This window comes from Callorhinchus milii, unplaced genomic scaffold (assembly GCF_018977255.1).
Source record: "Callorhinchus milii isolate IMCB2004 unplaced genomic scaffold, IMCB_Cmil_1.0 Scaffold14, whole genome shotgun sequence".
NCBI classification, from domain to species: domain Eukaryota; kingdom Metazoa; phylum Chordata; class Chondrichthyes; order Chimaeriformes; family Callorhinchidae; genus Callorhinchus; species Callorhinchus milii.
In genome coordinates this window covers 3,100,216-3,116,408 of record NW_024704755.1, presented here as the reverse complement: position 1 = coordinate 3,116,408, position 16,193 = coordinate 3,100,216, and the positions used below count along the sequence as shown (strand labels likewise).

The 16,193-nt window shown below is 45.9% G+C and overlaps 1 protein-coding gene across 1 annotated transcript; it reads left to right on the top strand.

Moving 5' to 3' along the window:
* The first annotated feature begins 2,190 nt into the window (after window positions 1-2,190).
* On the top strand, window positions 2,191-15,535 carry klhl36 (kelch-like family member 36). Its single transcript, XM_042340332.1, has 5 exons — window positions 2,191-2,290; window positions 4,361-4,440; window positions 6,434-7,507; window positions 11,455-11,612; window positions 13,350-15,535. Exons 2-5 carry the CDS (start codon window positions 4,381-4,383, stop codon window positions 13,903-13,905), a joined length of 1,848 nt encoding a protein of 615 aa, XP_042196266.1. The 5' UTR covers window positions 2,191-2,290; window positions 4,361-4,380; the 3' UTR covers window positions 13,906-15,535.
* Window positions 15,536-16,193: the final 658 nt, after the last annotated feature.

Here is a 16,193-nt window from a genome sequence, read left to right as displayed (position 1 = left end):
ATATATATTTTTTTTTGGGGGGGGGGGGGGCCCAAACACGGCGACCGATTGCGACCCTGCTTTGTCGTGGATTGAGTGACCCAATTATGTTTTTAAGGGATTTATTGCACCCCTCCACCGGAAAAGCGATCTGCCGATCGACTAAAAACCGAGTTCCTTACTTACTGCTCGGTCAATAGAGGTTTGCGGGAGTAAGGAAACTCGCCTAATGTTTCGCTTCTCTCCACCCGGGAATCGGACCCAGGTACTCTTGCTTGCAAGGCGTGTCCTCTAACCAATACGTCTTGGCTCGCTCGCCCCTCTTCGTCAGGTGGCTTTGTGGTTTAAAGCCCCAGGTGAAGATTTGAGGGCACAGTGAGGGTAGTGGGTGGGGGGAAAGTGATGCATTGTCACACATCATTCCTTTGGATTAAACTGAGCTCCTGACGTCTATCTGCCTTTTCAAGACGAGTGTTAAAGATCCCATTACTGCTGCAGACAACAGAATTCCTCACCGGGTTTCCCGGCTAACAATCCTCCCGATAATATTGACCATTTATTTGACCTTGCTGTGTGTAAATGGACAGCAATTACTTGGAAGCACTGTGAGACACCTCAATGTGTCATTGCAATACACAACCCACTGAACCAGCAGAAAAACCAAGAAGGTTGTTTTTGATTTTATTTATCTTTATTTGGAGGATTACTGGCTAGGACACCGGGATAAACTCCCTTGGCGTGGGATCTTGGAGTCCTGTAGCTCAGTGGTTAGAGCACTCGCTTTGCAAGTGAGAGACCTGAGTTCAATTCCAGGCAGAGGGTGAAACCTTGGGCAAGTTTCCTTACTCCACACAGAGCCTAATAATAATCCTCCAAAACCAAAACAATAATAAATTGGTCATTTTCAATCTACGACTGTTTGTGGGACATTGCTGTGCGCAATTGGCTGCCGCGTTCGCCCACAAATATACAGTCAATTCACTTTACAGTGTGTTCTGTGAAGCGCTTTGGGACGTCCTCTCGACGTGAAAAGCGCTATATCAAATGCAAGGATTATTATTATTAATTATTATTATTATTATTATCTTTAACATCCACCATAACAAGCAGACAGGTCCTTGGTTTAATGTCTCATCGGAAGGACGGCACTTCCGACAACTCAACACCCCCCCAGCGCCGGATTGGAGTGTCAGCTTAGACTGTATGAGTTAAAGTCCGGATGTGGGGACTCGAACCCGTAACCTTCTGACTCAAGATCAAGAAGCAAAAACCCTACCAACTGAGCCAGGCCGACTGACACACACACTGACACACACACTGACACACGCGCACTGACACACGCGCACTGACACACGCGCACTGACACACACACTGACACACACACTGACTGACTGACACACACACACTGACATACACTGACTGACTGACACACGCACTGACACACTCGCACTGACACTGACTGACACACACACACTGACTGACACACACACACTGACACTGACACACACACTGACACACACACTGACACACACACACTGACACTGACACACACACTGACACACACCCACTGACACTGACTAACACACACACACACTGACACACACTGACAACACACACACACTGACACTGACACACACACTGACACACACCCACTGACACTGACTGACACACACACACTGACTGACACACACACACTGACACACACTGACTGACATACACTGACACACACCCACTGACACTGACTGACGACACACACACACACACACTGACACACACTGACTGACATACACTGACACACACCCACTGACACTGACTGACGACACACACACACACACACTGACACACACTGACAACACACACACATGCACTGACACACACACTGACTGACTGACATACTGACTGACACACACGCACTGACACTGACTGACACTCACACTGACATATTATTGCTAAGAAAGCCATGTCGCATTGCCCTTTAAATGGACATGAGATGGGGCGGGTACCGCTTTAAGAGTTGCGATAGCAACGGCGGGGGTGGGGGCGGGCACCGCGGCGGCCGCGGATGCGCCGCGGCGTCGGATTGGTCGGCCGGACCAGGCGTCCGGCGCTAGCCGCTTCGCCATTGGTCGGGCGGCGCGTCAATCCCCGCGCGCGGGAGGAGGGGGGGCGGGAGCAGCAACGCGGCGCTTCCGGCGATGACCTCACGGGAGACGGAAGCGCCGAGGAAATGCCGGGCGCCGGCGATGGCGAGGCCAACGTCAGTGTAGACGGCGACCCCGGGACCAGAGCCCCGTCGAAACATCCCGGACCGGTAACTCAGGGCCACCCGGTGTTGTTGTTGTTCTGGTTGGGTGTGTGGGGGGGGTTTCGCGCGCGGCGTCGCCCCCCGTTCAACTCCCCGCCCCCGGGAAGCGCGGCCTCGGCCGGAGATGAACCGAGTGTGCGTACGTTTGTAGCCCAAAGACCACCCGCCCGCCCGCTTTCCCGCCCAACAATAGCCCAAAAGTAGCCCCCAACCCTCCAGGTTTGCCTCGGGAAAGGGCTTTAAACGTTGGGGGGAGGGGATGCGGTGGGGGAGGGGGGGGGGTAACGTTTGAATTCATTTAATTTAAAAGAAAGGCTTTTCCCCCCCCCCCCGCTCAAAAAAAAACTCGCCCAATTGGGCGCGAACCCGCCCCGCGGGAGCGGTGCCGCACATGCGCACTTGGCTGTGCGCGCGTGTGGAGGAGGAGGAGGAGGGGGGGTGGGGCACCTGTCAATCAAATCAAATGGGGACCCCCCCAACCCCCCCCCCAACCACCCCATCAGTCGGCACCGGCGGAGTGACCGAGCCGATCGATCGCGGTCGCCGTCCTTGTTGTCATGATTGGTTATTGATAATAATTTGCGCCTCGAGGAGTGAGGGGGGGGGGTGTGGTGGGCAGGAGTGAGTTGGGGGGCAGGTGTGTCCGTCCCCCCCCGACCCCCCCCCCACCCCACCCCCACCGACGCACTGTTGATCCACCCACACGCAAACAACGGCCAATTGCGTTTTATGTTGCAAGCAAACGAATGCCTGTAGGCGGCCCGAGGGGCTTCGTCGCCCGAAGGGAGGTGCGGGCGGAAAAAGTGTGGCCGCGCGTGGTGTCTCGGACACGTCCCTACCTTTACCAACGTACCGTCGGGAGTTCCTGCAGCGTCCTGCAGGGATTAGGCACTATTTCCCCCCCCCCACCCTCCCCATCGAACCAACTAGGGGTATGTTTCAGCACAGAAAGAGGCCATTCTGCCTATTGAGTCTGTGCATGGCATTGACCTTTTGGGAGACAGGTACCGTAGCTGAATCAGCTCTGTTCTCGGCGGTGGGCTCCTTGGTGGGAGTCTAGTACCCGAGTTAGACAGGTCCATAGTACTCTGGAGTACTGGTGGTGATTGACCAACTAGTCTAGCTGATCACTGAGCGTTGGAGGGGTCAACATGTCACTGGGTGTTGGGAGTATTTGCATTCAGCTTGTGCATAATCCAGCGAGTGAACACATTGGCAGTTGAAAACTGTTTCCGTGCATTCTTGGTTGCTGGAACTGGACACTGTTAATTAAGCACGTGCAAGGAGTTTGCACGAGATGGACAGGAGGCAAAAGAAATCCCTCCGCCGGATTGGAAAATTCTCAAATAGGATTACTTTGGTCAATTGTTCCTTGGTTAAGGTGCAAACGTAAGGTTAGGAACACATTGCCTGCCTGTCCTGGGTCCCAATTACGCGTGGGGGTGGGGGAGGCGGGGAATAATAACAGAGGTAATAAAACTAAAATGTGAAATGCCCGGAAACCATATCTGGTAATGGGTTCATGAACCTTTGAAAGTGTGTCAGCAATTGCATAAAGAAAATTAAAATGTTACGTTGTGAAGAGTCAGCTTCCAGTCTCTGAACGTCGGCCAGGCCTAAACTATTACTATTGTCACTTTGCTCTCACATTGTGTGTTTACTGCGGCTTCAGCATCTGTTTTATTCGTTTGGAAATCACATTGAAAACCACCAGAGGCTGAGCCTGCTTTTTTGGCGGTATTTAGATTCAGAAACACAGTCAGGTAGCCATCTGATTTAGCTTAAGAAACTGCCCATCAAATGGAAGAATTTCAGTAGTGCTTGTGTTTTGGACTCATTGCACATTGCATCTGAGATTTTTGATTTACGTTGCTTTTTAATTTATTAACGAGTAACATTTAAGTGAAGGCTGCCTTGGCTTTCATTACACCATTTACTAAGAGTGACCAGCAGGTGGCCAGACAGCAAAATGTCTGCTTCAAGCTGTCATGGACAGTATTACCTTTCAGTGCAGCCTGCGATCTAGCACAAGGCTTTGTCTTTGCAACGATAACTAATTAACCATTCCTTCATTAGGTGCAGCCAGGCAAGTCGTAATGGAGGGGTCCAGGCAGCCAAGAGTGTCTCGTCCGCACAAGATCAGTGAGTCATCCAAGGTTAGTGTAATGACGGCACCTGACAGCAAAAAGAAAGAGCAACCTGGTTGGTACAGCTGCTAGTATGATTGTTGAAGATGGTTCCTTCATGTTACATAACTTTCGTTTTGCCCACAAAATATACAGTCAATTCACTATACAGTATAATCCGTGAAGCGCTTTGAGACGTCTTGAGGACGTGATAAGGCGCTACATCAAATGAAAGGTTTATTATTATATTATTATTTAGCTGTAACTGTCAGCCACATAATGATCCTTGAGTCGCTTGAGAGACCTCACAAGGATCGACCTGGGGAGAATATCGGGTACCAGTATGCGTTACCATGTGACGGATGTATCTTTGTTGGATAAGTAATTGAGCATAATTCACATGAGTAACTGAGCTTGTGTTTTGGGGAGATCCCCAGCCTGTGCAGTATCAGCTGATTTTAGCTGGAATGCCACTATATGCACCTGAGCATACAATGCAATCCCAAATTATATTTGTAAAGCGCCTTTCACGTCGGGAGGACGTCCCAAGGCGCTGAACAGTCAGGGATTAGGACTTGTACGGAGGGAGGTTGGGGTGGGATCAGGGAGGGTGGCAGATAGGAGGGTGGCCAAAGGCACGGTCGAAGAGGAGGGTCTTGAGGCGTGCCTTGAAGGAGGCAAGGGAGGGAGCAAGGCGATGGAATTCCAGAGGGTGGGGGGCAGGGAGGCTGAAGGACTGCCATGATAGGGTGGGCCGGGCGGGGGACATGGAGCAGGCCGGAGCCTGCTGAGCGGAAGTAGCGGACAGGTTGATAAGGGATTAGCAGGTCGGAGAGGTAGGAGGGGCAAGGCCATGGAAGGGTGAGGATGATCAACTTGATCCTCTGAGGGATGGGGAGCCAGTGGAGCCGGGCAAGGGTGGGTGTGATGGAGTCACTGGTGCAGGAGAGGACACGAGCTGCAAAGTTCTGGATGATCTGCAGCTTGTGGTGGGAATTGTTAGTAAGCCTGACAAGGAGGGCATTGGCATAGTCATGCCTGGTTGTAATGAAGGCACATATGAGCATTTTTGGTGGGGGTGAAGGAGGAGGGAATCATCCAGGATTGCTGTCCAATTGCTGTTGGAAATGTGCGTTTATGGACACCTGTCAGGATGATATCAGGCACAGTTGTGATCAAAGCCTGTCCCTGTTGAATTGCCCTGTAACATTCAATGTCAAGGCTCACACATCACTTTACAGAAAAAGTCCTATGAAGCGATTTGAGACATTTTGGTGCCAGAAATTGCTATATCAAATTCAAAGATTATCGAATACTCTTATTCTATGTGATCTATGCCTTTAAAATGCCGAGAGATGTAGCTGTAAGCAGATTATGTGGACTTTGACTACACGACTTGATAAGCTCGGTTTAAAATTAACAAATGTCAAGAGAGGTCTTCCCTACTCTCGCTACTAGCAGAGGGAAGTTGCATCTGCCTTAGCTGAGGCACAACAAGTCTCTACTCTCAACGCAATAGTCTGCAAGGAATCAGATGAATCGATATCCCACACAGCCCACTTAAAGATTACTAAAGATGCTGCTCACATCAATACTGTAGGTAAAGCACAGTGACTTCATTTAACCCCTGAGCCCAACCAACATAGCCTCCTGCCAACAATCTCAAACCTCTCATTCCATATGTGTGTATATATATATATATGTATATATTGCCCTCCACCCTCCCTGATCCTAACCCCCAGCTTGGGTCCGAAACTATGTCTGTCTAGCGCCTCGGTATGTCTCCCGACGTGAAAGGCGCTATACACATGTAATTTTGTCTCTACAGTTCTATGCGTGTACCTGCAAACAATTCTGAGTCTCAATCAACTGTTTTATTTAAACTTTAATTTCTTTTTTGTGTTATTAAAATTGTGGATTGATAATGTCAATTTCGAATTGATTAGATTATGCCTCTATTATTTTACTACAAAAATTAAGTGTCAGATCAATATGGTAACTCTTAGATATACTGTCATTGCAGGTGTTCAGGTGGGCGGATCATGCTAATGAGGTCCTTCAGGGGCTGAATGAGCAGAGACAGAGAGGACTGTTCTGTGACATAGTGCTTATGGCAGACGAACAGAGTGTGTCAGCTCACAGGAACCTGTTGGCTGTCTACAGCGACTATTTTAACTCCATGTTTACCATTGGAATGCGGGAAGCTTACCAGAAGGAAGTTGAATTGATCGGAGCCTCCTACATCGGCCTGAAAGCTGTGATCGACTTCCTTTACAGCAGCGAGCTCCCTTTGGATGGTGGAAACATTGACTACGTTCTGGAGACGGCCCACCTTCTACAAATCTGGAAAGTGGTTGATTTTTGTTGCGAGTATTTAGAAAATGAAGTGAGCGAAGAGAATTACCTTTACCTTCAAGAGCTGGCCTCAATCTATAGCCTGGAGCGACTGGACTCTTTCATCGATAGCTTTATCCTGCAGAAATTTGGTACTCTTTCGTTCACGCCCGATTTTCTGCAGAACGTCACGGTCGAGAAACTCTGCCTCTATTTGGAAAGCAACAACGTACAGCATGAATGTGAACACGATTTGCTGCAGGCTGCACTCCAGTGGCTGACCCAAAGCCCCGAACGAGAGCGGGAAGCACGACTCGTCCTCACCAACATCCACTTCCCGCTGATACCAAAAAGTGACCTGTTGCACCGAGTCAAACCCGCTGTGTGTTCCCTCCTGCCCAAAGAGTCCAATTGTGAAAGTTTCTTGGAAGAAGCGGTGTATTATCACAACAACCCAGTGAGGCAACCATTCCTCCAGAACAAGCGCTCTATGCTCCGCTCAGACACCGAGAGGCTGCTGTTTGTTGGGGGCGAGGTGTCTGAGCGAGGAGAGGAGCTGAGCGACGACCTGTGCTTCCTGGATCCTGCAAAAGGACAGTGGTCGTCTGAAACCATGTTGCCCTCAAGACGGAGCCACCACTGTGCCACCGTTTTTGGAGGGTTTATCTTTGTGGCTGGTGGAAGTTCATCTCGAGACAACGGAGGAGATGCAGCTTCCAACCTCCTTCATAGATACGATCCTCGGTGTAACCAGTGGATAAAGGTGATTTCCCGCAGCCCCCCTCCACCCCCTCCTCTTTTATAAATTAGCGGTAATGGTATCCAAGCAATGGTAACCTGTGGCGGAAATAACACGCATGTGTGTAGAATTCTGCACCTGCAGTTTTCGACTGACTGTTCGTAATCAGTCACGGTTTGGGCCCAGCTAAACACTGCAGCATTTTCATTTTTGTAAACATAATGTTAAAATAGCGTGTTATTCCACTTCCGATTACTTCGCAAGGGTGAGCGGACCCGTAAAAAATGCCTGGTGGTTCTGCTTCGTTGACATTTTAAGTAACCACTCTGTCATTCAATGTAATAGCATGTTTATAAATTATTTAGGAGTCAGGCTCAGTGCCAGGATCTATCAGAGCTAGCCAGGATTTTAATTCAGAATCCATTTGACTGCTGTCACGTGTGCTTTTAAATGCATTGTCTCTTTAGTTCGAGAGTCCTGGGATATTTCACAAGCAAACATTCTTGATATTCAGGCAGGATTACTTGGCAATCGATGGATGCATTCTTCTATACCACGGACTGTGTGACAAGTCAAAATATAGTCATTTATAAGCTGCACCTGATCCTTTAACAGCAGAGAAGGCTGAGTGAAGTTGCAGTGAATTTGCAATATAAATTGATTTTCTTATTGCCAGTATGTCTGGTGTGGAAATGTTATGCAGATTTGTTCAGACTTTCAGTGGAGCTTTTGTAGAATAAACCAGATTAATCTGTGCACGTGCTTTTTAGGGGAGAGTTGCTAACTCAATTGAAGCTTGTAACAAATCACTAAAAGACTTATTTACTGACTAATTAACAACTTACCTGAGCATTAGCAACAGTTTATTCTGCAACTTCGTGCAGTCCCTGAATAGCATGCAGAACAAATGACTGCAGGTGAAATCTGGAGAGAATCCAGCAGCACTGCAATACCGTACAAACAACAACAACAAAATTACATTTATAGAGCGCGTTTCACGCCGGGAGGACATCCCAAGAGGCTAGGCAGTCAGGGGTCAGGACCAGAGCATGGGGGCGGGGTGGGGTAGGGGTGAGGGAAGGCAGAGAGGTGGGCGGGTGACTGAAGGCACGATCGAAGAGGAGGGTTTTGAGACCGGCCTTGAAGGAGGCGAGGGAGGAAGCGAGGCCAAGGGACTGTAGGATGGAGTTCCAGAGTGTGGGGGCAGAGAGGCTGAAAGCTCAGCCACCGATGGTAGGGCGGGTCGGGCGGGAGACATGGAGCAGACTGGAGCCCGCTGAAACAGGGAGCGGGCAGGTTGGTAGGGAGTCAGCAGGTCAGAGAGGTAGGAGGGGGCAAGGCCATGGGTGGCCTTGAAAGTGAGGACGAGGATCGTGAACCCGATCCTCTGAGGGATGGGGAGTCAGTGGAGTCGGGCGAGGGTGAGAGTGATGTGGTCACGGAGCCTGGTGCGTGAGAATACACCCGAACTGCAGAGTTTTGGATGATCTGCAGCTTGTGAAAGGAAGAGACCGATGAGGAGGGAGTTTCTATAATTGAGCCTTGATGTGCTGAATGGGTGGGTGAGGCACTCGGCAGCCTGAGGGGTGAGGCGGTGGCGGAGTCTGGCAATGTTACCGTACTGCATACATAGGAAGAAAGTTATAGATAATGTTACTGTTTCCCAAGGCATTGACCTATATAGCGTGCAGAATTTGGCAAATCGTTGTATTCAGTTTTAACTTTCAAGTCGTTCTTCTGCAGTTCTTAAAATAAATTTGCAGAAAATGGGCTTCAAATTAAGGCACAGTTTTAAAATGCTACGGGGAGCAAATCAAGACCCGGGTAGAATTTCTCCCCCAAAAGTGTTTACCCCCCACTGTAACACTGGCAATTTTAACATCTGGTCCAGACAACTCAAGTATGGATTGTGTTCAGAATGTCTTAGTGTCTTGCAACACCAGTGAACTGGATCCGTTTGCAAAGCCGACATTTGGAATGAAAGAGAAATTGGTGTCTCATTTCTGGGAACCAAGTTTTTTTTTCTTCTACTTACTTCACTAATTCACCCTGCGGCTTCTCTGCATTGGCAAAACGAACGGGCCGTCAGGCTGGAGATGGGCTGCAGGGCTTCCACTAACACTGGCCTATAGGAAGTTCGGAAAAGCAGCTCAACATGATTGACACTCACCATAGTTTTGGCCCACCTGCTGGGGAAGTGCCTGGGCACCACTCATGTTTCTTGCCAAGCTTAAGAGATTATAAAGTCTACGGTCTTGTTACCACTATCATGCAGAGACCCAAAAGTGAAAGCTGCCTACTTGTGTATATGCACAATTCCAATGCACATTTGCAGTTAATCCCCATTTAAGTGTTGTGATTGTTTATGCTTCAAGCCTTCTGAGTATTTCGGCCTCTCGCTCTCTCTCTCTTTCTATCTCTCCTTCCCCTCCCCTCTCCTTCCCTGCATAAGTGAGTCACAGATTTAGCACATCTCTAGTTCAAACGATCCATAAATAGCAAAAGGCCCTTCACTGGAGCCGATAATGTGCTGAAGGAGGTGACTGACGGCCTGACACTGTCGCATGTTGCAGCACCTCCCAAGGGAATCTGCTGTTAGCTGATTCCTGCTCTTTTAAATAATAATAATCCTTGCATTTGATATAGCGCCTTATCATCTCGTTGTGACATCTCAAAGTGCTTCACAGAATATATTATATAAAATTAATTGACTATATATTTTGTGGACAAAACGTAGCAGCCAATTGAGTGTCCCACAAACAATCGTTGATTGAGTGACCACTGTTTCTTGGGATTATTATCCCTAGAAAGTGATCCGCCTATCGACAAACAACTGGGTTTCTACTTACCGCTAGGAAACTTGCCTAACGTTTCGCCCTGCCCGGGAATCAAACCCAGATCCTCGCTTGCGAGGAGAGCGCATTAACCACTACACTAAGGAGCTTAAATTCAATTGAGGACCACAAAATTCCTGTGGTTCTCATCAAACCTCAATTTTAAAGGAATAGTTAAAGTTATTTGTGTATTGATTTGATATATAGCACCCTTCAAGCGGGGTAGCGTCCTGGAACGCTTAAATACAATGGTAACAAAAAAAGTGTTGTGAATAATGAATGAATTGACATGAATCTTCAGTTGTAAAATCATAAATAATTTGTATCCTAATCATTTTAACACGTTCAACCCATGAATTACCTCGACACATGTTGAGGATTTTACGATTATCGTACTGATATTTATTACATGAGAAGGAGGGCAGGGAAGGATTTTGCAAACTGAGCTGGGGGTGGGACAGTCGGTGTGTGAAATGCTGATCAGCACAGAAGAGATTGGTCACAATCGCTGTTGATAAAGACCCTAACTGCTGGGGAAAATCCTACAAAAACATGTATTCTAGAAAGTAACATGGAGATTTGTGTTCTGTTTCGTCATTCCAAAAGAGTCTCACTTGTAACCTGCGACTCAGCTACCCTCTAGTGCCTAAGCGATCATCTTTCATGTGTCAGTCCAGCTGGTAAATGCTGGCAGGCTACAGTATTTGATCACGTAGTAAATATAATTCTACTCATAAATTACAGCCAAGCACCAGTCCCACTCTGACGCACTTCAGCAGTTACTGGATAATGATCAGGAACCTTAGATGAATTCCCCCCCCCCCCCCCACACACATCCATCTTTTTGGTCCCTTCCCTCTTTCATAGGCCACAGATGTTGAGACAGAATAGGATGGGAAACCGTGGCGGGTTCAGGAGTGAGGTGACTAAAGACGCAGTGAGTGGTAGTTTTTTTTTAGAAGGGTTTTGAAAGCGAAGCAGGCGTGTGCTAGGTGGATGGATTTAGAGAGAGAGTTCTAGAGCAGTGATGGCCAACCTTTTTTGGCCAACCTTTTTTTTTCTTCCAAAATAAATATAATTATTATAATAATTTCACAATATTTTACATTTCTTAGATTGTCTTGTGTGTTTTCTTAGGTTGCTTCCATGAATCAGAGGCGAGTGGATTTTTACTTGGGTGCCTTTGCAGACTTTCTAATCGCCGTTGGGGGCAGGAATGAGAACGGTGCTCTTTCCTCTGTTGAGATCTACAACCCAAATAAAGATACCTGGTTCTACGTTGCTGGTCTACCAAGGTATCGTACCTCATGAAATTTTCATTTTGCTCCCCTGCAGCCTCGTCGATAAAGGCACGGCCCATTGTAGCACTAAGGCAGAGTTGGAATATCTAATATCTCAGGATACAGCATATAGTTTGGAACATGACATGTTCATGCGACTGCCAGAATGGTGGAAGACAAACTGGATGGACCTTGGTCTTCTTTCGTCTGGCGATTATTATGTTCGTCTGGAAGCCACTCTCCTCACTGCACAGAGAAGAATGTTGCTCTGATTCCTGTTCTGTGCGGTAGACTGGTGGTTGTGGATGTAGAGTAGCCTGCTCGTAGAATGTTTTCTTGGACCTTGTGACACTTATCAGTTTTCAGGCATTTTTGACAATGTGTCTTCCCATAACTTGCTGTGGATCTGCTCCAGGTAGTGACATCACTAAAGGGGACTAGCGGTAAGGAAAAGCCAACTTGAGATTCACATAGCAGTTATAAAAATGTACACTTTTCATAAAAATCCCCTGGCGTTACTATTCCTTCTGTAAAATGAAAGAATACTTTCACCAAACATGTTGAAATACTTCTGTTCCCCAGACTTTAGTTCCCCTTCGATGAAGATTCTGGAACTGAAATGACTGTTTTTCCTGTAAAAGTGACCTTTCCTGCCCTCTACTTGTTTTGCAACTCAGGGAGAGGGCAATAATAATAATAATTGTTGCATTTGATATTGCTCCATATCACATCGCCGAACACTTCACAGGCTATAAAGTGATGTGACTATATGAAGGAGAAATGACAGCCAATTTGTGCACAGCAATGTCCCACAAACAGCGTTGGAGTGAGTGACCAATTTTATTTGGAGGATTGTTGGCCAGGACACCGGGATAAACTCCCTTCTCTTTTTGAATAGTGCCATGGGATCTTTAACATCCACCTGAACAGACAGACGGGATCTCGGTTTAACATCTCATCCGAAGGACAACACCTCTGACAATGCAGCACACCCCCAGCACTGCATTGGAATGTCAGCCTAGACTAATATGTGTTCCAAATCCTGACGTGGGCTTGAACCCACAACCTTCTGACTCAGAGGCAAGAGCGCTACCAAATGAACCAGGTGGAGGCTTATGCGGAGTATAAAAACCGGCACCGACTGGTTGGGCCGAATGGCCTATTTCCACGCTGTATCGTTCAATGTGATTCTGTGTAGTATTTCCAATACAGTTTGATACTGAAAGATAGGCATCAATATAGTGAGGCAAGATGGAGGGAATGAAGGTACAACTCCAAAGGCAAACCTATATGGCTAAATGGGTAAAAATATAATATTGCGAGCATATGCGACAGTAAGTGCGAGTGTGTTTTAATACCAGCACGACACGAGGATTTAGATGTCCAACTGCTCAGAACGCCTGCGTTGTGTTAATTCTGTAACCCTACCCTTGCCCTCCACTACTCTTATGGTCATGAAATCTCCTGCGCCTCTCACTAATTAATTCCTGATTTTTCTTTGAATCAAACCTAATGCGTGATTGCACCATTTCTCCTTCATTGTTCTGCCGTGTGTTCCATCTGATCTTGCACAGTAACTACTGATGAAGTGCACTTGTACATTTGAAAAAATTAGATATTTATAAACCAGCCCATCATCATTTGATTGAATTATAGCCATAGGTTCTCTCCCACGCCTACACCAATTTATGCAAGATACATGCTGTAATTCACTGTTTTATTCATGTGATCTTCTATTTTTCTTTGTCACAGATTTACATATGGACATGCTGGGACAATACATAAGGAATTTGTGTACATCTCAGGAGGTCACGATTATCAAATAGGACCTTATCGAAAAAACCTCCTTTGCTATGACTATCGAACTGACGTTTGGGAAGAAAAGAGGCCGATGATAACTTCTCGAGGGTGGCACAGTATGTGCACACTGGGGGACCATATCTACGCTATAGGCGGCAGTGATGATCACATCGAGTCTATGGAGAGGTTTGATATTTTGAGGGTGGAATGTTACAGTCCACATTGTAATCAGTGGACCAGAGTTTCCCCTCTGTTACAGCCCAATAGCGAGTCGGGAGTCGCAGTTCTGAATAAAAAAATTTACATTCTCGGTGGTTACAGTTGGGAGAACACGGTGTTCTCAAAGGCTGTGCAGGTATACGATCGAGAGAAAAATAAGTGGTTCCGTGACTCAGACCTGCCAAAAGCGATTGCAGGCGTCTCAGCTTGTACTTGTTTACTGAAGCCGAGATCGTCAGAGAAAAAACTGAAGAAAATCATTAAAAGAACTGCAACACATAATAACTGACTAAGTCCCACAGAAGCTAAGGATATCTGTTTTGTGTAATTCTATGGGCCTAGAGTAAGTATGCGAAAATGATCATGCTGGCAAGTTGCTCTCGTGTAGATTTGTGAAATACAACCTATTCTCTTTATTTATAGTAAATGGATGTACTGTTCTGTTCCTGCACACAACACATCATCCCACAGTGTATGAGCAAAGATGGTTATTGCAGTGTTATTGAAATATTGTGAAAAAGCAACCTAGCATTATTGTTTTCTCTGTAGAAAGAGGGTAGATTTACTAGTTAATCATCAATTGCAAGCGTGTACAGGAAGAGATACAGTAACATACATGAAAGTCATACTCGGTCCTAAGATTATTTGTGTATATAGTCTGAAACAAGGTAGATAACCTGCCGCTTTACATCCTAACCACAGTTATCACGTGCATATGTACCATTTTTCATGTGTCCAAACTCAGTAGTTTTACTAAGATGTAGTATGCAAATGGTTGTTGAAATAGAAAGATGTTGCGATTGAGCTGTGTAAAAGTTTTAGGTTGAAAGAATGAGCATTGCAAGTTAATCACTATCTGACAATAACAGTTGCAAGGTTCTCTTAAAAGGAGTTGAACAACGAGCAGTTAATGTGCTCTATATTGTTGTATTGTCGCTCTGAGATGCTACCCTGCGTGGAGGGTGTTATATAAGTCCAAGTTGTGATTGTGGTGGAGAAAGTGACAACAGTAATTATGTGCTTATCATAATTTTAATCTATTCGAAAGTATAATTGAAATATTAATGCAACGGTTTACTATTTTATAGATTAATTAGTTGAACTGCAAAGACAGACCATGTTTATCAGGGAATTGTTTGGTTGCTTCAGCTGAGATGTTAAGGTATATAGGGTTCTGTTAGTAACAATAGCACACCAGCACAGAAGGAATACCAAGGTTTGACAAAGTGCATTTATCATTTATTATTGACATAGATTTTACATTCGGCCTCTGTGCTTCTCCAGGCGAGGGGTGGTGGTGGGGGCACATGGTACCCGTTCAGCCCTCAGCAATGATGCTCTTAAGCTCGTAATGTAGGGCTAAGAGGCCATTCCACCCCCTCTAACCCCCCCCACCTTACGTTAACCCCTCCGCTCTACGTACCTAAAAACTAGCAGTCTCCCATTTAGAAGGAATTCTGTGTTTGTATTTGGAAAACTAGCTCAGGGCAGCTTTGTGGTTATGTTTCAAAAGTGCTCTCCTGCAGTGAGAACTAAGGACAACCTATAAAGAAATTCATACAATTTTAAGGTGTAAATTTGGATTGTGTCTTAATTTGTAGTTGCCATCCTGATGTTTTCCATTATTGTGGACGGCAGTAAAATGTGAGCAATATTTTTTAACCAAAAATGGCTTATATCAGCACATCATGATTCAGCTGGAATCTAATAATCACATTTAGCAGAACAATAACAGCACAAACGAATGTAATTATGTGCCCAAATGATTATTTTATTTATTCTGAAACAATTAAAGCATGTTTTGCGACTGACCATGAGCTCCAAACCTTGATTGTGGAATATAGCAATAATGTACAGTTAAGAATTTTTGCTGTAATTTTTCACAATTATTACAATTCAGAATATAACTGAGGACTAAAGCACAGATTTATCTCTTTGGTTCATAGATTTTTATTTAAATTGTATATCCCCTACTCCCCTCCCCACCCCCGGTAATTTAAAGTAATTATTGCAGCACGTTAGGATTTTTAATGGAAGAAGAAAATGACCATTATCTATAACAGTGATATTATTGTTCATTTGGATTCTTATGGGAATTATTTTTGATGTAAACACTTGTGTTCCTTCTTCTCCTTCCATCTTTTTACCCCTTCCTCAGGCTGTACTCTTTTAATCAGCGCAAGCTTGGATAATGTGGCCATGTTCTGTTCATCCATCTCTCTCGTCTGTGCAGGTAAAATCAATAGGCTCCCCAGCACCATTTACAAATCCTGGTTCCTTTCTTGGAATGATGTCGACAGCAGTCTGCTGTGGTTACCTGGACCTCAAGGCCCATATACTTGGAAATATGATTCATTCAATCCCAATTTTCATTTGTTCTGTATCACTCCATCTGCAGTAGTTGAATCGAAATGTGCAGAGAATATTGGTTTTGACTAATTCTTGAACCTGGGAATACTGCAGCTTTCAATTTAGTGGTTACTGTAGCACATAAATCTTGGACCATGCACCAGAAGCCTGCGGGGATATCACAGCACAGTCTTATATATGTTTTATAGAACAAAGCAGTAAAATGCA